The 24,841-nt window shown below is 33.8% G+C and overlaps 3 protein-coding genes across 3 annotated transcripts in view; 2 read left to right on the forward strand and 1 right to left on the reverse strand.

The window, feature by feature from the left end:
* Nucleotides 1-1,056: 1,056 nt before the first annotated feature.
* Nucleotides 1,057-4,563, forward strand: LOC131852876 (tumor susceptibility gene 101 protein). Its single transcript, XM_059203614.1, has one exon. It carries the CDS (start codon nt 1,221-1,223, stop codon nt 2,418-2,420), a length of 1,200 nt encoding a protein of 399 aa, XP_059059597.1. The 5' UTR covers nt 1,057-1,220; the 3' UTR covers nt 2,421-4,563.
* A 649-nt stretch (nt 4,564-5,212) lies between these two features.
* On the reverse strand, nt 5,213-12,170 carry LOC131852875 (serine--tRNA ligase, cytoplasmic). Its single transcript, XM_059203613.1, has 8 exons — nt 11,766-12,170; nt 10,718-10,934; nt 8,724-8,884; nt 7,976-8,157; nt 7,010-7,100; nt 6,525-6,781; nt 5,891-6,017; nt 5,213-5,432 (listed from the first exon to the last, which is right to left on the reverse strand). The coding sequence occupies exons 1-8, from the start codon at nt 12,084-12,086 to the stop codon at nt 5,310-5,312; spliced, it is 1,479 nt and encodes a 492-aa protein (XP_059059596.1). The 5' UTR covers nt 12,087-12,170; the 3' UTR covers nt 5,213-5,309.
* Nucleotides 12,171-12,630: 460 nt separating this feature from the next.
* LOC131852881 (dnaJ homolog subfamily C member 13) overlaps nt 12,631-24,841 on the forward strand; it is a 32,234-nt gene continuing 20,023 nt past the window's right edge. Inside the window, exons 1-12 of the mRNA XM_059203619.1 lie at nt 12,631-12,750; nt 13,113-13,462; nt 14,209-14,555; nt 15,650-15,785; nt 16,104-16,222; nt 16,583-16,729; nt 17,503-17,602; nt 19,990-20,162; nt 21,603-21,810; nt 22,201-22,356; nt 22,860-23,097; nt 24,465-24,649. Of these exons, the coding sequence (XP_059059602.1) occupies nt 13,124-13,462; nt 14,209-14,555; nt 15,650-15,785; nt 16,104-16,222; nt 16,583-16,729; nt 17,503-17,602; nt 19,990-20,162; nt 21,603-21,810; nt 22,201-22,356; nt 22,860-23,097; nt 24,465-24,649 (2,148 nt within the window). The 5' untranslated portion in view covers nt 12,631-12,750; nt 13,113-13,123. The remainder of the gene's footprint in view (nt 12,751-13,112; nt 13,463-14,208; nt 14,556-15,649; nt 15,786-16,103; nt 16,223-16,582; nt 16,730-17,502; nt 17,603-19,989; nt 20,163-21,602; nt 21,811-22,200; nt 22,357-22,859; nt 23,098-24,464; nt 24,650-24,841) is intronic.

A 24,841-nucleotide genomic window follows, 5' to 3' on the forward strand; every position in this document is an offset into this window, starting at 1 on the left:
AGGTAAATATTATTACTGTAAAGTAAATTTTTTTACAGTAATAGTAACGAACAGAATATAGAATTATACAACTGTAGCGCGGTGGTTATCCTCATTACTGCAGCGTTATATATGGTGTGATAAGGTGGCGCTACGTAATATATTATTTATTGTAGTTTTTAGGTAGTGAGTATACTGGTAAATAATTGTACTATTACACAAGTTTATTGGTAGTATGCTATATGGCTTATTAATGTCGACAGAAATATTACGAGTAAGTAAGTTAAGTAGTAGTAAGTTTAGGCACACAACAATTCTATTGCTGTGATTTTTTAGAAGTGTTTAGTTTCCAGAAGATGAAAATTACCGTTAAAATCCGTATTAGTAATTGGAAATCCGGCCTATTAAAGCGGCCCATACCATTTATTACCCATACCACCCATTTAGTAAAGTACAGTAAACCCAAAATATTTAGGTACTTATTTATCTGGAATGTTAAATCTAATTATAATGTGTTTGACCTAATTATATAATAAAAATAATTATTATTATTAAGTTCGAGACGCGTAGATAGGTCATGAATAAAAGAAAAGTATATAATTAAATGTATTCACAATGGAAAAAAATCTTATTCAAAACGTGACTCAAAAAGCATTTTTGAATTTGTTATTTTTTTAATTATTTTATTTTACATAAACCAAATTTAAATTAAAAATTAAAATTTTTAAATTAAACTGAATTTCTGTTTTAGTTATTCTAGGCTGACTGGGAATACTTAACGATTCAAATTCACTGCTTAAATTAAAAAAATCTAAATCGTAGTGATTATTTGCTTAGTACATTTGATTGTGTGTCGCAACAAGCGTAAATCCAAATAAATTGCCACTTGCAAAGTTTGACGTGATAAATTCAGATTCCATTACATTTTATATTCTAATTAGAATAAAACAGAATCGTACTTGTTTAACGTTGATATCCTTTGTATTTACTTTACTCTTTGGTCCAATGGAAAGCACAGCTCTACTTAGAAAATACTGTGCTATTAGTCACATCTAACTAATCTGCACTGAGCTGTCAAGATTAGTGATTATCAAATCAATGACAAATTTTTAGTCAATGAGATATCCTAATTCTCTATTTCATATTTGTAGTGCTTCTGTAGTGATTGTTTTTCGATTTATTTAGATTCTTCCATAATCTTGTGAACCAGATTTCTGATCTCAACTAAAGTTGCTGTAGTCATGGCAAACGATGAGGCGGTTTTAAAACAATACTTGTCGAAGTATAAATATCGAGACTACGCTACTCGCGAGGTAATCAACCTGATTCAAGTATATAGAAGTTTGACATATCGTTTAGAAGCCTTTGTTTTTAATAATGGAACTAGGAAAGACTTGCTGAATCTAGACGGTACTATTCCTGTAAACTACAAAGGTGCATATTACAACATACCTATCTGCATTTGGCTAATGGATACTCATCCATTAAACGCGCCTTTGTGTTTCGTGAAACCTACTGCAGACATGTCTATCAAGGTGTCAATGTATGTGGATAATAACGGAAAGATTTATTTACCGTACCTGCACGAATGGACTCAGAATGGGTCAACCTTGCAAAAGTTGATACAGGCAATGGTGACAGCTTTTGGTGAAATTCCTCCAGTATATTCCAGACCACGAAATGATACAACGACTCCTTATCCGGCGGCGTCTTTTATGCCGCAGCCGTCAGGGTATCCCTACCCACAGGTGACACCACAGCCTGGATACCCTACCACAACGCCATACCCGACTACATCAAACTTACCATACCCTAGTTATGGGTCACCTTATCCAGGAGCTGCGCCCACAAATGGCATTCCTTATCCACCAGCCTCAACTACCACTCCTTACCCACCTGCTAGTAACTATGGTGGTGCTGATGTTGCTGGTGGCACAATAACTGAAGAACACATAAAGTTATCTCTGCTGTCTGCTGTTCAAGATAAATTGAAAAGGAGACTGAAGGAACAGTCACAACAGTCACAGGCAGAGCTGGAAACTCTGCGACGAACAGAACAGGAACTACAGCAAGGTAAGACCCGTCTCGAAGATATTATATCGCGATTACAGAGAGAACGAACCGATTTAGATAAGAATGTAGCTGTTTTACAAGAAAAGGAAAAGGAGTTGGAAGCAGCGGTGGAACGTTTGTCAGAACAGGAAGGTGTTGATGTAGATGAGGCAGTAGTTACAACAGCTCCCTTGTACTCGCAACTATTGAATGCATTTGCTGAGGAAGCCACTTTGGAGGATGCAATCTATTACATGGGAGAGGCATTACGTAAAGAAGTTATTGATCTAGACTCATTTCTGAAGCAAGTACGTACATTGGCACGTAGACAGTTTACTTTACGGGCTCTGATGCACAAGTGCCGACAGAAGGCTCAACTAGCATGCTAGTAATAATTTTTACTGCAACATCCAATCAGTCAAAACTTTGCGACTAGATTGATTTGTGACTCATCATATTGGAAATTATTTATGTACTTTTACACATTGTATATTGTATCTGAACATTATTTATTATCTACAAATCAATATAAGTTCCATCACTATTTTCAAAGGTAGCTTGCAATATTAAAATCATCATAACTAATTGCTATTTGAGGTCAATGCAGCTTGGAATATTAAAATTATTTCTTTATTTTAAAATATCCTATGTTACAATAATTAATATTTATTAATTCTCACATTAAAACAGTTATTGTTAGAAATTTGTTATATGTATAATTTTGTTCTTCTCTTTATTTCATATATAAAACAAATACAAACATTATCCTGTTCAACTTTAATATAAAGGAAATTTATGAATATTCTCATTAATAGGGAAATAAAAATATTAAAAATAAACAGCTGTTATTTATGTAAATGTGCATTTGTTACTCAGCACTGTTAGAATGTTAGTGCAAAATTTATACCTGCATGTAGAATTAAGTCATATTTATCATTATATATATAGTCTTACCTGTTAGAATATTATGCTTAGAGGTTGTAATGCAATTGAGACCACACCTTTCACTACTAGACATGTTATTGTATGCAATTGTGTTGTATGAAATATTAGACAATATATTACATATAAATGCTCAGTTTATGGTGTAATTTACTTGCAAAAATATTTTCTTTATATGTAAGTGCTAGACAATAAGACATTTTCAATACTGTGGAATTGCTGTAATTCATATTAAGTTGATAATGTAGGCATCCTGTACACAATTTATTATTCTTAAAATGTCCACTGTGACAAAATATTAGAAATATAACACTGAATTCATAATCTTATCAGATTCTAAATAAAGCTTTGTGGTTTATGGCCATAGAGTAAGGCATAATAATATATTATTGGTTGTAAGGCAATCTTTGCCAAATTCACCAAAATTTACAGGAGAATGGGCTTTAATGTGAAAATAATTTATAATAAAATATTTAATGTTCTATTTTACTATCAATCTAATTCTATGTCAATTGGATTCTTCAAGGAACAAATATTTAAAAGAATTTTAATTTTATTAAAAAAAAAAATTTAAGGAGTGTTTATTTTTATCACACTGTACTTTCTTTTCTACAGTGAACCGGAAAGTTTATATTTAAAGTATAACACAAAACTAAGCTTGCTTGTCTCTATATTTTATGTGAGATATCATTTGAAAAAGGGCTAAGTTCACAAAATTGATAGTGCAGTTGATAAATTCTCGAAGAACAGCTGGAAAACTAATAAGAATAAGATGATTTGTAATTGTCATCATCCACCTCTTTCACTGTCACTATAATATATTGTTTGTATAAAAATAAAACACAAAAATATTAATGTTAACATGTATATAATTATTGGTGATGTGTTGTTGATGATTGTTAGTTATAATCCTATGATTACTTTTGCCATTGTACCTATAGCATAATGTATTAATTAAACCGGTATAAGTGCTACGAAATGGCCTCATCTAAAAATTAAAGTCTGAAGTAATCTGAAACAATTACGTTTCAAATGCCTACATAGGTACTTCATATAAACATACAAGTCAATGTTGTATGGTTGACCATGTAAATACAAATATTTAAGAATCTTAATACAATAAATCTGATTGCTCAGAAAATGAACCTTATTGGTATTTTGTAACCTAATCATATAACCGATAAGGTTCATTTTCTATTAGTTAATATAAAGATTCAATTCTCCAAAAGCCCGCATATAATATGGAAAACACATGACATATGTTACCTATTGAAATATAACAGGAATGGCATCTTTGCATGTTCGAACGCAAACGAATCCGTCTGGGACTACGTGACTAGCGATGGAAAATAATAGACAAATGAGATTTGAATAAAATACCTATGTACCTAATGCAATTTTTTTATTCCAATTTATTATTTCATTAATGTACAGTAGAATATAAAAATATTATACATTATTTAAATTTATATAAATCATATTAGAGGTAATTGTTAATAAGTTTTATATCTCAGAAAATGTAATTGTATTTACCTAAGGTTTGTATCGATCGCGTGTACGCGACGCGATAAGTCGTCACAATAAACATAAAAATGCAGATAGTGTTTGATTTGTTTACATATAACTTAGTGACGGGTTAGATTTAAGTAAATATATTATTATTTACCTGTTGTCACATATACTTTATAACACAATTTTATTATTACTGTACACCACACCAGGTGTTACTTACCAGAGGTAGACTAAAATATTGTCTTCTCAGCCTTACCTATTTTAAGCATATTGCTTTGTAAGCCATGTTTCAGTAGTAGAGTCAGATTAGAACGTGAAATTACAGGATAAGAGGCATGACATGCCCCAGTTTCGCATTACGCGCTGCCTGTACAACTCGTTTATATGTATACAATCACATAAGACAACCTTGCATCTCCCCTTTTTTTCCATTAAAAAGTAGCCTATGTACTTTCTCGGGGTCTAGACTATCTGTGTACCAAATTTAATTTAAATCGGTTCAGTAGTTTAGGCGTGAAAGCTAGACACAGAGTTACTTTCAAATTTATAATATTAGGAAGGATATAGATGGTAGGATACATATACAACTAACATAAAAACGTTATCATTATCGAATTACAGATGGTACACCACTCTTAGGACGTATTCTCACTATATCTTTCCATCAATCTTTTCTACCCGCTAGATAAAAAGAGGTTTGTAATGAATATAGTAAAAAAAAACGAAGTCTTGTCATTCATTTAATAAAATATAAAATTTAAGATAAACGTGTAAATAATAAATAACAAAGCAGGAATGACAATATGACGTGTGATTATTTTATTTTATTTTTGTTTCTTGCCCTTCTTTGCTGCAGCAGCTGCTTCTAAGTCGATTGGCGCCGGTTTGACGAAGGGTATGAGCTCTTGGTATTGCTCTGGCATCCAGGTTTTCAAAACTTCAGGAACCTGGTAACATATATTTAAATATGATTAAATACAAAATCTACGCATGTTTAACTGCATGCGGCGGTAGGAGAGGAATGGGGGGAATTTTGACGCTTAGAACGTATACATATCAAAAGTCACATTTTCACAAACGAACAAAAAGACCATTAAAATGGATGGCTGAATTCTTCATAAATGGTTGACAATTTGTAAGCTGCTTTCAGGCATCTCTAGGTATGCTACTATAATTACCAACCATCACGCGAGTCATATAAAAAAATTGTCAAGATGATTATGGCATTTAGTCAAGATGACTTAAAAATGTAAAGTTACAAAGATAATTTAAACGTGCAACCTGTAAGTTTCTTGCTTGTTTTTTGTGATGAGACTGCTTTCTGAGTTAGCGATAGATTAAAAAAAAACTTAAATTCAAAAGTGTTTGAATAATGGATTTTCTTTTATATTGAAATATGTATTACCTTAACACCTTCCTCGGTTTGATTGATCTCGAGTATGGCGCAGATAACACGCGTGGTTGCACACATGGTTGCGTTCAACATGTGCACATATTCGGTAGCTGCATTCATCTTTTTAGTCTGGCCGTACCTGTGACGTAATATGAAAATATATAGAAACTCATTGACAGCAGTGTTTAAGTGATAAAATCACAAACTAGGACATCAGAAAGAGAACTATAGTAGCAGACGTATCAAGAATAGACCATTTAAAATTGGGGTTGGACAGGGCAAATATAACTGCGATACCTAATATCTGTAAGAAAGTTCATACTCAACAGTGGATACAAAAAATAACATACAGATACAGAGCGCTATAAGGTGTTATCGTTATGTATTAAAAAAATAATCGGGTTAAGACCGCGGGTTTAGTTTGCTAGTTACATGTTATTTTAGACTGCTGCCTCGCCCTGAACCCATGGCTCGTTACGCCCATGTAAGGAATGTAATAAATACGCCACACTTACCCCTGAATGAATTTGAAACAATTGTCATTAAAGACAAAAATTAAATTTATTAAATTCCCATACATAGTTATAATAATAAACATTGTAAGTGAACAAAGTCACTAACATATTAGTATAAAACCAAATCTTACCTCACTAACAGTCTTCTAGCTTGGTACTCGAGACAATTACTGCAAGATACCAATTCACGGAATGCACCAGATCCAGGAAACCACGCTTCCAAGTCGAGCTTCTTGGATGCAGCGTGGTTTAGAGCTCCAGACACTATGTTTACGACGCGGTATGGAATGCCGAGAGTCTGGTAGAACTCCTCAGCATTACCGATCATCTCATCCATCATTTTCCAGGAAGCATCATCATGGGGAGAAGTCAGCACAAACTGTTCCACCTGTATGTCATTATAAGTTTGTACAAACATACTACATTTTATACTTATATTTTTACGCCCGGTGCTTAACAAGGTAGGCAGGGCAACACCGGTACTGAACACCTCTATCCTTTCACACTCGTCTTACTTCATTCACTTTAACAATTGGTCTCAGAAATTCAAATTAATCTCAATTCCAACATATTCCTAAGTTAACAATAAAAATTGTAATTTATTAGATGTACGTACCTTTTCAAATTGGTGTACCCTGAAGATACCGCGGGTGTCTCGACCATGAGAACCCACTTCTTGTCGGAAACACGTGGATAAACCTGCATACCTGTGAAAGTCGGATTTCAAATTAGCATATCATATCAACATCCTTATACGACTGTGTAAAGTCAAGTGTCTTAGGAGTACTTAGGACCATTCATAGATTTACATATATTTACCAATTAAAATAGTCAGATCATTTGAATGTTCTTCTCGTATGTACACATATTTTACAATAATATTATAATATAAATAGGAAAATGTGTCTGTTTGTGATATCTGATGTTTAGTAGTGAAAAGTAATAAAGAAGTAAACTGCTCAATGAAAGTAGACGTGAAAATAGATTATATCAAGTGGATGGACATAGGCTATTTTTTATCTACATTATTAATACATATTATAAAGTGGAAAAGTTTGTGAATTTATTAGGTTGTAGGGGTCATCTCTGTATAATAATTTTTCGATTAATTACTTAATCGATTTTGAGAATTATTTTACACTTGGATAATCCATTTATATATATAAGATATAACATCACTATGACCAATAGGAGCGGAGCTGTAATGAAAATGTACCAAAAATATGACACATACGAAATTACGCGAGTTTAAAATAAGCAGACAAAGTTGAACGTAAACATATATTAGTTCTAACATGTTATAGTAGAGGTACTGGAATACGGAGAGACCAACTTCTCAGCATTTCATGGATTCACGGTGCGGAAGCCTGGAACACGGTCCATCGCGTGGCAGAGCAGAGAGAGAAACTCCGAGCAGATCATCCCGGGAATTGTAACCGGGTGTAGGTTTCAGATGCCCTTGCCGACGTACGTCAACACTTTACTTCACCTATTGTTTCTCTCTCTATGCAGTCAAATCTAGTAGAAGCCTGGTACTGTAGATTTAAATAATAGTTCTAGTATTGTATAATAAAGATACTACCGAATAGGTAATGATGCCTCTGGGAGCCATTCATCTCTGTGATATGCTGCAATTGGTTGCTCAGAGGTTGCAATCAAATATTTCTCTTCAACTGCTGTATCTCCCTTGTTTTCAGAGCCTTTGCCAACCACTTTGTACAATTCCTCGTCGAATTGAGCCAGTTGTGCTACTTCTTGCATGACCTATACCAAAACAATTAAAATGTCCTATATTAACCAATATTGTTATAGCATAGAAATAAAGTATTTCTAAATGTTTGCAACGTATTGGATTCTATGATAGTTGAAGAATACTATAATAAATATTCTCATTTTATTGTACTGACGTCCTCAGTGGTCTAACTGTTTGCTTTACTACCAATCTTTGCGGGTTCGATTCCGCGCATCAGTATTATTATGGTTTGTAATTGTACCTACATTTAAAATGACAACTGCTTATAATCTAATATATTAATTCAACAGTAGAGTTCTAGAGAAAGGTAATATTTAGATCGACTTATTTTACTAGCAAAGTGAAAAAGAAAACAATTTTAGCAGCTCGGTGGTTTAGCACGCCATTTTCTTCCGGTTTTAGTGTCTCCGCACGACGTAAATATTTGTATTCATTGGTTGTATTGTCCTAATGTATTTACAAAAACATATTTCATTATTTGTATCAGTTGTGTAATACTTATAACACAAGCTGCTTAGCGCGGTACCAGATGATGTTGTGTGAATTATCCAGCATTATTATTATTTTGTTTTCATACCTCTTTTCTCATGAAGAATGGTGTATACAGCGGTGTGTACCCTTTCTTCAACAATATCCTCAGTGAAAGCTGTACTAGAGCCTGCTCCAAGAATACAGCTGGACCCTTAAGGTAATACCCGCGTCCGCCTGCTACTGCAGCACCTCTATCGCCATCCATACCTTTGGAAGAAAGCATTAAATGATGCTAATTTATTCCCTCTGTTTTGATGGAATATTGGTAACGGTATTTAATAATAATATGAGTAAATCAGGTTAACTGCCATATGATCCTGACTAGAAACTACTGTGATTAATTCCAAGTGAAACTTTCACAGTGTATTGAGTCTTTAGATAGATATATCATCAAATCAACTGGTCCCCCTGTAGTGTATAACATTAGTGCAGGTATATACCCCTTTTTAATAGAATTACATTAAAATAAATAGTTGTATAAACAAAAATAAAAGTATTTGTAGGTAGGAGGCATCTCAACAATCCTACTAAGGATACAATATATACAAGAAGGCAAAGCAAAGTGCAAAAAGGAGAGTATCTAGTTTTCATATTCACCTTTATCAGTATGTAAAAATATTTCTTAAGTGCTTTTTTTAGATTAGGACTCAACATAAATTTGTAGGGAGTACTACCAACATCTTTTATCTTTCTTCCTAATGCCTTTAAAATGTTTCTCATATTTTTGTATACCCATTTATAAATTTCCAATACATGAAAACTATAATGTATTAAACATAGTTAATTATTTAGATAGATAGAATATACTTTATTTGCAACATACAGTAAAGAAGAAGTGCAAACAATATAACAAAGGACACATGTATCATTACAATAAGGCAGCCTTATTGCTAAAAGCAATTTATGAGTGTGCCTTTGATATTTACCACTTTTTTATTCAATATGCTGTGAATCAAATTGCAGTTTGCACACATACTCTCTGCAAAGTACTAGTAAAGATAATTACAAAATTTTTGAAGATACCAATATAATGTTTTTATGTAATTGAAATTTATTAACTTCATATATACAATTGATACAATAATTACCAAATGTGGACAAATAACATACTTACACAGAATGATTTGCGAAAGACGTCACTTTTAGCTCGCACTTCGTTATTATTAATTATTTTATTCCATTAATGTTTACACAAGTGTGTGGGTGATTATAAACATGGTACATTCCCAAGACATTCAAGAATATTAAAATTTTCATAAAACTCTCAATAAAGTTTAATTATTACATATAAAAACTGCAAAATATTTTCCTTGTTGCATGTACAGCACAGTAATCATTGAAATAAATATAGAAACAAAGAATAAAATTGTGACATTATTGGTTTTTTCCATGTACAATCAAGGTTCAGAATAATATGTTAGGTCCAAGTTAGCAAGGATTTTTATAATTTTTTGTAGTTATTTTGAATAATCCTCCCTCTGAGAAACCTTTGTTTCCTGATTCATACTAGTTAAGGGAAACTCTAACAGGTTCTTTACTGTACATAATTAATTTCTGATACATAGAACTTCACAGGTGTATGTGAGTGACAATAGTGTATATTGAGATTTTATTAGTTAATCTTACAACAGAACAAGATAAAAACACAGTTCAACAGTCAACAATGATGCAGCAAAGAATGGTGAACAACAAATATAGACTATATTTGTTGACTGATCTGAACTGAACTGATGCTATACCATATTTAATTCACCACTTTTCTCCATCAACCCATATTAAGACAACCTTACAGTAAATAAAACAAATCAAAAATACAAATTAAGTACTTATAAACAGTGGACTCATATGTGTTGCATTTTTTATATTGATATAGATAAATAAAAGAAAAGAAATATATTCAGAGAATTAGATTATAAAGAAGTAACAAAATAATACAGGAATAGAATTATATATAAATTATACTTAAATATAAACTTAGAATATACATATTAGATAGATAATTTCAATTAGCCAATTACAGCAATATGACATCATACATACCATCAATCATACAAATGAGATCCACATGTGAGTACTTGTTCCTTACAGCACAATCCCCAAATGTCCTCTCAACTAAGTTGTGGTCCTCATCATCATCTACTGGTACTGAGGAGTGCAGATGGTTCCCCACTTCTCGGAGAGCAGCTGAGCGAGTCTTCTCAGCTGTAATTAGCCCTTGTTCGTTTTTTCCTATAGCTTCATCTATTAGCAATCTTACCTGAAACATTTATTATTTTAGTTAAATTACTAATTTGATTTGTGCATGAGAAAAATAAAGGGGAATAAGACAATCATCAATAACAATGTATGAAAATACATATGTTTAAAATGAACAACTGATGAGACTACTTTGACTGTTAGAGAATAAGCATCTTATATTCTTACTGAATATTATATTGAAGCTTTATGAACAACTAAAAATATAGTGCAACAGGTACTTTTTACAATTAACTCCAAATAAGGAGGACTTGTATATCACAACAATATATACTTATTTATTACTCTTTATTGCACCATAAAAAAATTCAAAAGAAACCAGAATATTTAGAGTATGTAGCACAAAAGGTGGTTTTATCGTTTAAGCTATCTCTTCCAGGCAACCTTTAGATAGAGGAAGAAAAGACAGAAAGTGTATAAATCCATATAAATGAAAATAATTTACAAACCAAAAGAAATTGTGTTCTGAATATAAGGTATCATAGAAAATGTTGGCAATAAGGCTGCTTACAATATGGCCTTACCCTACTTAATATTTATTTATAAGATTTTTAATTTTCTATGCATGTATACACCTCAAACATACCACTCGACACTTTTAAAAGAATTATGGCCAGTGGCTCTCAAGATACAGATCACAGACATTATATATCTTTAAAAATTGAACACAATATAATGTTAAAAAATAATATGCTGAGTTTATATATATATATATATTTATTAATATGTTAATATATTTTGTTTGTAGTTTGTGAGATCATTAGAGTTCAGCTTGAAAATAATGGATAAATATTGTAATATAAGTGATATATTATTTTGGTCCAAAATATACCTTTTTTATTTGATTAACGGTAAGAGGCTTTAGCTGATCGCCGGTCAAATTGGCCAGGTTATCAGCAATATCGGTAGGCACATCCTGGTCTTCCGAACCAACTGGTTCCTTATTCTTCATTTTCAGTCCTATCTCTTTACTGCAGACATTCTTTAGCTTATTCAAGTTGTCAGCTTCATGGCGCAATCGCCTCCAAAGAGTGTCTTGTTCCACAACTGTGTCAACTAAACCTACATCTTTGTATCGCTTGCGTTGGTTTTCACGGATCTTGTCGGGATCACCATCCTTATCCGCACGAAATAAGTCTAAGTCGAGGACCATATTGTTCTAATTGAAGTGACACGTTTAAAGAATCTACGAAAACGAAACACTGCAATGAAACAGGAGTACACAACTCATATGGTGATCGCTACAATGCGGTAAAAAGAAAATTTGACATATACATATTAACATGACATAACTGACAGCTGTATAGATAAATTTTGATAATGACAATATACACATACTATTTAAAAAATAATATTTTTATATCTTTTGAACTAAATAATCAGCAAAAAGCTTTGAATTTTAACAAATTGTGAACCGAATTACTATTTTATTTATGAACATAATTATATTTTGATTTTATTACTATAATAAATTCTTTATCTATTATAGATTCTAAGGAAACCACATAACTATAAACGAATAATATTTGAGGTAATTAATAAAAATTGATTCTATTGTAAACTACACAATACACTGTTAATATATAAGAACACTTCTATGATTCTATATGAATTCTAAATGATAATCAATTGCCATCAAACTTCACTGAACTCTGTATTTAAAAAATCAATCTGTCAATCAAATGTCAACTGAATGATTATTCGCCTTATTACAAACTGTTGTTCTATAATTATTTGGATTATTTTCTAAATTATGGCTGTTGCTTTTAACAGAGATTAGCTGAAATTACAAAAGCATTAACATCTTCCTACAGCTTGTAAGTTTTTGTTTAATATTATATCTTGTAATTATATTATAAATTCCAAAATCGGTTCTTGTTTACACGTACCTGATTACTTCGGAACTTCCATGTATTTACCAATCGTCTATATAATTTGTGGTATTTACAAAGGGGAGTATTCTGGACAAGTTCCCGCGAGCTTTTGTTTTCATACATTGTGTTTATTGATGGTATGCAGTGTTATCGAACAAAGTGAACCATATGTAACTTATTTATCTTTGTCAGTTCAGTGAAACTTAATAAATTATCTTTGATATAGTAACCCACTTGTATAGGATATGTAAGAAATATGTCTTCATTGTTTTTTTTTTCTAATTGCCACTTGTTTTATGCTTTAGGCGATGTCAAGATGATTCCATTGAAAGATAACATAGATGTGGCCTCCTTTTTGGTCACAAAACATGCATGGAAAGGCAAGTATAAGAGAGTGTTTTCTGTGGGCACACATGGGATCACCACATACAATCCCGACCGTTTGGAGGTGACCAACAAATGGCTGTACTCTGATGTAATTACGGTTGCATCAGCTAAACACTCAAATTCTGCTGCCAACCATGATTTCACACTGGTCATGAAGAAGGACAAGAAAGTGGATAATATGAAGTTTTCATCAGAACACAAATGTCTCATTTTAACAGAGGCTTTCAAATATAGACATTTATTTGCTGAGAAATCCAAGGATGTGTTTGTAAGTGTTTATCCATTGTCATGTTTAAATATTCAACAATGTTCTTATTATTCAACAACAATCCTTACCATGTCCTTACTATATACATAACTTTGAAAAATATAATAAGATATGTGTTTCATATCTTGTAATATTCATATAGCTTTTTTTGGTATTTCTTTATTATTTTATACTAACTTTCTGTGTTTATTTATTACTAAACTTCTATGAATCAGGCCTGCCAGCCCAGTGGAATTACAGTGAACAAATATGTATATTATTATTAATACTCTATTTTTTAATTATTAAAAATGTTTACTATGTTATAAAGATATATTTGTATTGCAAAAAACTTATTTGCATTTAATAATATATATTTATACTAAGTCTATATAATTATTAAATAGTTATTCTATGTTTTAGAAACATTCTTGAAAGCTCTTTTCTTTCTTAACCATAACTGTATCAGGTTCACTGGAAGAGGTCTCCTTTTGAGACATCTCCACTATTGCTAACATCTTATTAATATTATAAACACAGAAATTTGACATTATGGATGTTTGTTATTCTTTTATCCAAAAACTAACAAATGGATTTTAATGAAATTTTACAATAATATAGCTTATACATCAGAAATACATATATGCCATAAATTTTACATGATTAAAACTGCAGGTATAGCTTGACTATAATTTTAATTATTACTGTATTTTAGAGTACAATAAAGAGTTTTTAGGAGCTACTTATATTTTATATTAATATTTTAGAGATACCAGGCCTACAAACACCATTGGAGTGGCACTCGGCTGCCTATAGTTCTTGAAGTGGGTCCATGCGCATTAGATCAGTTGGATCCGTCCACTCACACCTTGTTGGCTAGTTACCCCTATTGTGATATACAAGGAATACTCCAAGTTAGAGATGTACCAGGTGGATTTGTGCTAGCAGTTGGTGGCTACAGTAGATTGCATCTCTTTTCTAATGCTATGGACCATCAGATCATTATAAACAAGATGCTGGAAATGGCAAATTTGATGTTGAATATAAGCATTAAGGTGTTATCTGCTGTGATAACACTGGATGATTATCATGATCAGAGATTTGGAAAGTATAGGTAAGTTATTATAATTTTCTTTTATTCTTTATTAACCCTTTGAACATTTTGACACAGATCTGTGCACCCCTCTTTAACCATATTACAGTCTTGTCACAGATCTGTGCCTGCAAAACCGTGACTTCTTTGTAACCAATTTAGTCCTTATATAAAACGAAATAAGATCGAAACACATTTGAAAAAATACAGCTGGCATGCGCATACCGCTTCTTCACTTTCGGTCGCTGCGACAGACGACAACATTAACGGTTAATTTAGGGTGTTCTGTCAATTTTTCTTATATCAGTTGGATCTAGACCATATAATAAAAAGAAGCATTAGAATCTACTCCTAATGAATAACTACACCAATCTCATGGCATCATACAAGGAGGGGATTCTCTATTATTATTATTAATAAATACCTTTAATAAAAAGATATAATTCATATAAAGCCTTATATCCCATAAATCCTGAATAAAAGACCAATACTTATGTGTCAGAAAAGTGTATGTGGTAAATGTCATTAACCTGATCTAAATGATGCTTGTTTTGTATAATAATTTTAACAAACCACTGACTCATATGACCTTGTGCATCCACTTATCAATTTATGTGTTCATTGCATGGATCATTTTACATACAGTGTTGTATTATCAACTTTTTTTAATGTTTTTTATAGGGTATTATCAGATGCACAATCAAATCCACTTATTGATTTTTATCTTATTTGAAGTAAAGACTTGGTTTCAGATTAGTATATTTTTATTATAATTCTGCAGACATGACACAAAAATCAATTGTAAATAAAAATATTTTCAATAACTAATGCTCTTATGGAAAGTTCTCCCACAAATATAATGTACTCCATTCACAAAATTAATGAAACATGATATTATTGTAGGTTACCACTTATAAATAGTAGCTTTTGAAACATTCCTGTTTTTCTATATAATTTATTATTATTAAATTAACTGAATAAAAAAATATTGACTCTAAAAACTCAAATTTCATTTGGTATTTTTGGTTTCTTATGTCATTGTAGTTGCATAATAAAAAAAAGTATACTTGTATGAAAAAAATAATAAAAATAATAATGTATTGCATTAATTTCAGTGGTGATGAACATCAGACGTCACTAAGTGAGTTTATAGTCCACAAGGTAAATCCTGCGCGGCACATGGAACCAATGCGGCGTACCCTCTGCCTCTCAGACACTTGCATATTGGAAAGGGATCCACAGACATATTCAGTGAGTTGTCTATACAACATACAGAAGTGAATACTGTGATTTTGTTATAAAAACATAATTGCAACATATGAAATTTTAATTATAATATATGTGTTTTTTAAAGTATCAGTTTTATAATGTTGGACTCCTAAATGTATTCTATTGAAATATTAGACTCCCAAAGTTATCTGATTTTTAAATCTGCATTAGATACCAAAATAAAATTGAAGTTGCACCACACACAAATAATCTACTTTAATGTCTCTGACTACAATTATGATCCTATTTATATATTCATTTAATAAGCAATAACTACTGTAATGTTTATGTGTATTTTAGGTTGTCTGTCTGCGCCCTTTGAGCGACGTTTTTGCTTTAGTACGAGATCCGGATCATCCACAAAAGTTCTCTATAGAGTACCTCAATGGACAAACTAGAACATACATGGCTGGAGAAAGGTAATAGATCGGTATTGTGTTACTAAAATCAAATAACAAAACAAAATTAATTGCCTATAGGTCTGCAAATCCAACTGAAAGGCCAAAAAGATTTGTGGTGCTTACACAACCATTTATGATTATTTGATGGTTTACAATTGATGTTAAATATGCTCCAGCTTATAATTACTCTCATTAATAAAAGAAAAATTGTACATTTCTTGAAAACCACATTCTGCACCTGCCAAATCAATGGAAGGTAATGATGTTTAAAAACAATATAATATTTCTATGTCCGTAAACCACATTCTTTCAAATCAATAGGATTAAGACAGGAAGATAATGATTAATTAATACAATATTTACGTTCCTACGTTACAGAGATGCGCTATTGGCCTCCCTGTTAGATGGTGTGCGATCGGCCGGTCAACGAGACGTGCACGTGCGCTCGTCGCCCACGCCTCGAGGGTACAGGCTTGGTCCATTACACCAGGCAGTAGATGAAGAAACTGAATCCAATCATCTACGGTATGTTACCTAGTCTTTATATCTATTGATACATTCGTCAAGGTATACAGCACCAGTGAATATGACAATTATATTGTGAGGTACATACAATTATCATGCATATGCACCCACTATATTTTTGTCTTTTTTTTTTATCGTCGAGTTTACTTTAGGGATGGGCACATATTAATTGTAAAATTGTGAGTAAAAATAATAGTGTAATTAGTTAATATATTGATTTATCATATAAGTATACACTTATCTATTTTGTGCTTTCATAGTATAATATAAAAACAGCAAAAAAATCAATAGTATTTATTATTATTTATTGAACACAGATAGGTAATATTTATTATAACAAATGACTCTTCTAACCACAGAGCAAAATATGGCTTATATTGGTTATTACTTTATTCTTTTCATCTTTTTGTTTTAAATTAATATCAGTCTTCCAGACTTTGTTGACCATTATAAAATCTCGTGAGAGGTGATTCTCCATTGATAATCTAGCCTCAGATATTCTCTTAAGACGTGCCATATAATCAGGTAGTGTCAGTTGTACAGTAAGCTTACAATTATTCCTACATCTGTACATTTATATTTGCAGATACTTAACATAATTATTACCTACAATTTTTGTTTAAACAAATCAGATTAATAGTGTTTTTTTTTTATTTTCATTTCAATATTGATCTGCTCAAATTCGAATATTGTCGTATCACATCTAAATCTAGTGTACACTGATGATAAATTTTTGTATCACATAATAATAGCACAAACGATGTTAATTCTAGATTATTCCAAAACCCTGTTGGTATGTGCCGCGCGGAAGTGATCGAGCGGTTCAACGCTAATGTGGGTTACAGTGGTCTCATCTACTCCGTCAGCCAGGATGTAAGATTTCACTATTTGATTATTATATAATTTTCCGCTTCGCATTGCGAGTAGATACAAAACGGAGACTCTATAATCTTAAATATATTTAGATTCTATATATTCATTATTTTTTTTTCCAATGTAGTCATAAAAAATAAAAACTTAAGATTTGTATTTAGAAATGAAGTATTTAGAATGGAAAATGAATTTAAGAACATGTTTACAACTAGCAAATGCATGATATAACAGACATAATCATCTTATATAATTAAGAAATACTTAATATAATAGCTTATAAATACTTGAATACAGCAGTGCTTTTGAATTTCCTTAAATGATGTAGAAATAGTAAGTTTGTGGTATAATAATGTGTAATTGAATTAGTTAATTTATTGCTAAATAGTTATTGTAGACATGTTTAAACTCTCGTAAGTAACAACTTCAGTCAAACTGAGTTTACTCTAAGTGGCCTCCTTTTTTATGTACTCCTTGGATGACATAATATTTTAACCTTACAGAATGTATTATAGGTGATTTTCCTCTAATCGCTATTTCTTTCATTTTTATCAATATTCATTTGAAGATAAAATTACATTTCTATACATAAATAAAAAAAATGCATATATAAATCAAATCTATATATTTAACATTTATATTTTATGCATATACTTTATTATTATTATATTGTAGATATATAAAATTATTTTTTTATATATTGAAACATTTATATAAGCATATGTTCAATCAATTGCAAATAAAAATAAGATTGTCACGATAGCTTACAAGTTCATGCAAATGATCTTGTGTTGATATGCTTCTGTTAATGTCATTTTATTATCATTAATATATTAAATATGTTGTAGATGTGCTTTATTTGCTTTTTTATTAGCACCAACATTTTTATTTTATGTTGCTCCTTCGAACATATTTACGTTGTATTGTCTACCTCATAGGCCGTGCCCCTGTTGTGGCTGTTTCTTACGTGGGATCTTGTAAGTCCCTACTCTTATTATTTTTAATGTCACCGGTCCATTGGAATAAATGTACGCTTAATTTGGTTTCCAATACTACTCAAATAAACGATATAAAGGATTATTATTATTTAAGCGAAATTATCGGATTGGACAAATTTCAATTCCTGTCTGTTTTTGTACAGTTAAATTATTTCACTATTAAAATAAATAAGCTTGGATGTAATATACTGTGCCTATCTACCTAGACTAGACTTATACTGTGGACACTAAAAAAGCGATAGCCGTAATTCTATAAATATTTTGTACTTTGTAAATACCAACCAAACCAAACCTAAAACAAAACATAAGGACAACCCATTTTGAAATTACGATAATTTCGTTTCAATTTTAATTGGTCTTTAGTTTTCTGAACATACATCCATTATCTTAATTCGAAATAGATTTATCACTGATTGAGTTTTAAAATTTTGGGTAAACTATTATAGATTTACTTTATTTTATTCCATAATTTACAGCTACATGTGGTGGGATATTTACAACATACCACACACCTAATGAAGTACATTAACTCAACAAAATTATTTTGGGAAATCAACTTTAAAGCTGTCACTTTAGTCTATATTCCAATTTACTTTTAGAATTAATGTAGTTTATTATAAAGTGTGTGATAGATTTCTTGTAAAATATCATTTCACAATTATAAATATGTCACATACATATTGATATTCCACTCTCTATTTATTGTTTATATTTTTTAGTGTCATTTGTCTTAAACACCATTTAATGTATTTGGTACCAACCAATTATTTATCATTGAGTTTCCTTGTATAAATACATTCCTTATTAGGTGTAGGTGTAATTAAAGGTTGTAATATTTATATAATTCAGTATCTTGCTTGCCTTATATGTGATGTAGCATGTAAATTTGTTCATTGTAGTTCATTTAAATTACTTTGATTTCTATGATCATTCCCAATTATCTACTGCACTTTGTAATGGGTGTGGTTAATAAAACAATTATGCACATATTACATTTTCTATATATTTCCTATTATAAGTGATTTTGTTTCCTTAGCCTACGTTTATATTTTTATAATGTTTTTATTCATACAACGCACAAATGTGATACTAAAGTACAAGGGGAGTAGTACATAGATAAATAAATTTAAAAAATGGAATTGAATAAAATGAAAATAAATATAATAAACATTCTTTATTCAACACAGCTATAATGTAAAAAGGAATTTCGTGGAAAAACGAATTCTGTTTCCTTCCTGTGTTAGAGTATTAAATGCTTTTTATTTTGGATTCATAAGCCTGTTTAAGAAAAGTCTGTTCATTGTTCATTTTTTATTTAATAATAAAAATTCAGTAGGCACTAGCGTAGCTTAGCCAGCTACAGTGATTACAGTATTGTCATCTCATCGTCAGCGCTTGTTCGCGGAAAACAAAGAGAAACTGATAACTGGAGCGCTGAGTGCGCTCGTGAGCAGCGCTGCAGCGGGTGGATCGTTGCCGCCACGTGAACTAGAGGCTCAGTTCCACGCGCTACGGAGGCTCTGCGCTAGTAAAGTTGGCTTTGCTGCATTCACCGCGCTGCCCGGGTAAGCGAGCAATCTGTATTTTTTTTCAGTCTATATAATAAAAAAAACAGCTACACAGCAGTCCATTGTACACAGCTAAAAACCGTACCTGATAGAGGCAAATTGCGAGGAGTTCTTTTGCTAAGTAGGTCAAGGAAGAGATGCCAGTTACAACCACTCTGTTAAAAGTATACAAATAAAGAAGAAGAATAATGTGTGTGTGTGTGTGTGTGTGAATTTCTGTCTTATTGTATATATTAATGTCTATAATCTATACTGTAGGTGCAACAACTGATTAAATCTAGATCTCTAAGCTATATCCAAGCTCAATTCGTTGCCTTATGATGTCTTTTTCAAGAGGCAAAACACATGTCGCAATATGGGTGTAGATTCAAGAACGGTCGGACGTTGATATCTAATAGAGAAGATCATAACGCTTCCGTTAGTTAGTAGCGGTGGTCAGGTTTCCGCACTTAATATTTGTAGACTCACACACGCTAATGGTAGCAAGTTATAAGAAAGTAATATATCGAAAATTACTTTTACAAAATAACACCTAATTCGATAAAATATAAGATAAAACGGAGTGTTTAAATAGATCGACGATTCTGCTATCAAATATCATGATCAGGGCCGGATCTACCTAAGGGCTTTTTGAGCTGCAGCCCAGGGGCCCGAGGGTACAAAGGGCCTCCAGTCTACTGAAACGATATTGAATATAAAAAAAATATCTATAATGTTAAAAAACCTATCATAAGGTTGGCAGCCCTGAGGTCAATCAACCCATGCAAGTGCGCGTCTATTGAAAGGAACGGGGATTTCTGGTCGCTTGTTTTTGGTCAGAGTATTTTTTAGTTGAGTAATATAATTAGGTAGGCCCCTAAGTAGATTTAGCCCAGGGCCCCACAAATTCACGATCCACCCCTGATCATAATACATGTGTTTTAAGTGTTATGGAATTGCAATATGCGTAACCTAATAACAAGTCGTAATCATAGCCTATATATAAGCGAATATACATGTATAGCATCACGAACAACATGTTATTGTATTGTCACTACGACTAGTAGAACTGAGATGTCATGTCTCTGTACATTCTACTTTCACAGCTTTATCTAAATGTAGTGAAGGGTTGCCAATCTTATAAAATACTAGCTGTCCCGGCGAACGGCGAGGCCTTAAAATAAAATGTTTTGCTAACATTTAGGGGGATGAAAAATAGAAATATCGAGAATTTTATATATAAGATTTAAGTATTTATATCAGTCATCTAGTACCCATAACACAAGCTCTGCTTACTTTAGGACTTCTTTTTTTTCAACCCATGTTCCCAGTATATCTAGGATCGGATCTCCCTGTATATTTACGCCAGCGAACTCTGTTCTGTGTTATCCGAGTAGTAAGGTTGTCCTGGTCCATCTTTTTTCTTAATATTCTTGCACCATTCAATGTTGTGTTCAGTTTCCGGGAGTGGATCGGTAACGCGGTGGTGAGCGCCCTGCGGCGCGGCTCGGCGGCGTGCAGCCACGCGGCGCTGGATGCTGTGTGCGCGCTGATGCAGCCCATGCACCAGGAGCCCGACCTCCGCCAGGAGCAGCTCAACAAGGCCAGCATGCTCTCCTCAACGGCATTCCTTGAAGGATTGCTCACCATGTGGGCCGATCATGTGGTCAGTTCACATAACAAATAAAAGTCAAAAATCCAGTTCAGTATACAGATTCAATTGAGAAGAATTGGCAAGTTAATTGAATTTATTTATTTTAAAAGCCAGTTTGTTTAAAATGATTTACTTATATAGGTGTCTAAGTCTTACATTGAATGAAAATCCCGTTCGTGGATGATTTAAGTAAGTTTTCTTATATCTCCTTGTATATTAGTTATTATAGGCTCGTTAGTCATACCTCCACTTCTTTACTCCGCGGCATCTGCGCGGGGAATATGTTTCCTCTTGCGTGTTACGGATCGTGTGTACTAGGCGCGAGACGATAGTTGAGTTAACACTATTATTAGTGTTACACTTACACTACAGCTAGGTTTTTATTGATGTGTTTTTTTGCAGACATCGGGTAGCGGTGCGTTAGTGGTAGCAGCCATGCTGGATTTTCTCACGTTCGCACTGTGCGTGCCGTACAGCGAGACCACAGATGGCAAGCAGTTCGATCAGCTACTAGAGATGGTTGCCAACAAAGGCCGCGTGTTGTTCAAATTGTTTGAGGTTAACTATTATTTTTAATTATTCAATTATGAGACTGTGTATGTGTAATAATTCTACTACATTTTTTTTATTAGAAACGCTAACATTCAGTACGGGTTCGTAATGTCATGTCGTAAATCTTCAGTGCGTTACATGGACTCACTTTTATTAGAAACGTTCTGTGAAACATTCAGCTGGTGACGCGCGCGCTCGAGGAGTAGGGTGGCTGCGAGTCGGGTGTGCAGGAAGCGCACACCTGTAAATATAATAATAATAATTTCAGGACAGTTCACACAGCGCTATCTAGACCCAATTTAAGCTAGCTAAAGCTTGTACTATGGGTACTGATACAAATACATATATAGACATACATAGAGATTTATTTTTTCGTAAATACATGAATATTATACAAAGCACCAGACCGATACAAACAATCGTACTCGTGAATACACATGTCGTGCCGAGCGAGGAATCGAACCCGCGACCGTCGCTACGCCGGTGTAACGTGCGCGTGTGTGGTGCAGCACCCGTCGATGGCGATCGTGAAGGGCGCGGGGCTGGTGACGCGCGCGCTGGTGGAGGAGGGCGGCGGCGCGGTGGGCGCGCGCATGCAGGCGCTGGCGCTGGCCGAGGCGGCGCTGGCGCGGCACCTGCTGGCGGCGCTGTTCGCGCCCGCGCGCCTGCAGCGCCGCCACCTCGCGCGACACCTGCTCGCGCTCTGGCTCGTCGGACACGCGCCCGGCACGCATCCTGGTATATATAATAATAATAATTTCACATCATCATCATCACACAGACGCTGGATCTAGATCTCCACGACGATCGGTCCTGCGCTTCGCAATGCCTTCCCGCGATCTTGACCAGATCGTCGGTTGCTGGAGGCCTTCCCACGCTGCGTCTTCCGGTCCGTGGTCGCCACTCGAGGACTTTACTGCCCCAACGGCCATGCAGGTACTGATGCCACTTCAAATACATATATAGACATACATAGAGATCTATTTTTTCGATAAATAGCCCTCTCCATGTATATTATACAAAGCACGTCCTGACCGTAAGTCATCACTGGCAACACACATCGTACTCGTGAATGCGGAAATTTGGACGAAAAGATATATGTCGTGCCGTGGATTCGACGATTGAATCGAAATTGGATCCCGCTGGATAGTTTGCCCTAAGTATACGTAGTGATCGACAATTTCGGTGTAGAAACGATTTTTGCGCGACATGGTGTGTCTTGTCCATGCAGCACCCTTGTGAGTCGATGGCGATCGTGAAGGGCGCAAATCGTGATTGATGCTGGTTGACGCGCGCGCTGGTCCAACGGAGGTAAACAGCTTTGGCGGCCGGCGCGCAGTTGGATAGGCGCGCGCATGCATAGTGGCGTTTTCTACAAACATTTCAACGGATATATCGTCAATTTGGCTGGAGAGACTGTAGCACAGCGCTGGCGCGTCCACAAACGCCAAGCAAAGTGGCAGGTTGTATTCTTCGGTCTTCTGAATTACCTGCCGCAGCGTATGAATGTGGTCTATGGCGCCCGCGCGCTTGTTCGGGAGGCGTCGTCAAACCTGCGCGCGACGATTCGTGATGCTCGCGCTAAACTGGCTCGTCGGAAATTCACGCGCCTTCTTGAAGCGCACACACCCCTTTGCTGCGGCGCATCCTCGAGGATGACGGAGTTGAATAGCTTCTGGAGGATTCGTAGAACAGGTCTACCTCCAGCCCTCAGAAGACGAGCTATTCAGTTATAGTATAAAAGATAATTTTCATTAAAAGATATTTAAATAAGTATAGAAGTTTATTTAGTTATTGTTCATTCTTTACACAATTTTTGTTAGTAATCTGAGTCGGTCAATTCTTATTTCTAAAGTTGATTTTAATTTTTTATGGTTTTATTTTGTGTATTGGTAAATGAGCTGATGCCTCACCTTATGTTATATTCGTCGTGTATATATGAAAGACCATCCATCTGACTTTAAGTAATGATAGGAAGAATGTATGCTTAAATATTGATAGGAATAAGTCAATGCCAAATTCAGCCCTACGATTAAATTATAATAATAGTGCTGTGACATCTATCAACCAATAAGTATAGGTAGGTTTTAGCTGTGTGTATGTATAATAAATACATGTGCAGCCGTCGGGCCTGCTCGCGTTCCTGGAGTCGGCGGAGACGCCGCCGGCGGGAGCGCTGGAGGAGGGCGAGCAGCAGCGCGACAACCTGCAGCTGGCGCAGGCCGCCGCCGGCAAACCGCGCGCTCCGCACTGGGAGGCGCTCGAGCGACAGGTCAAGTACGTCGAGAAACATCTCGAGGTGCGTACACACCGCTCCCTACTCTACATCGCTTTACGAACTTGGATCTAATTTTGGTTGTAATGTGAACGACATATTAAGAATTGAGACTTTTATGAACTGCGAAATCATCAATATATAAAAAATTCTCATGTCACAGTGTACGGTGCTTTTTTTCCTTGAATGTAAATATATTTCTTTGTTCAGGTCCGA

The sequence above is a fragment of the Achroia grisella genome, unplaced genomic scaffold (assembly GCF_030625045.1).
Source record: "Achroia grisella isolate CSIRO2021 unplaced genomic scaffold, CSIRO_AGI_Agris_v1 utg869, whole genome shotgun sequence".
NCBI classification, from domain to species: domain Eukaryota; kingdom Metazoa; phylum Arthropoda; class Insecta; order Lepidoptera; family Pyralidae; genus Achroia; species Achroia grisella.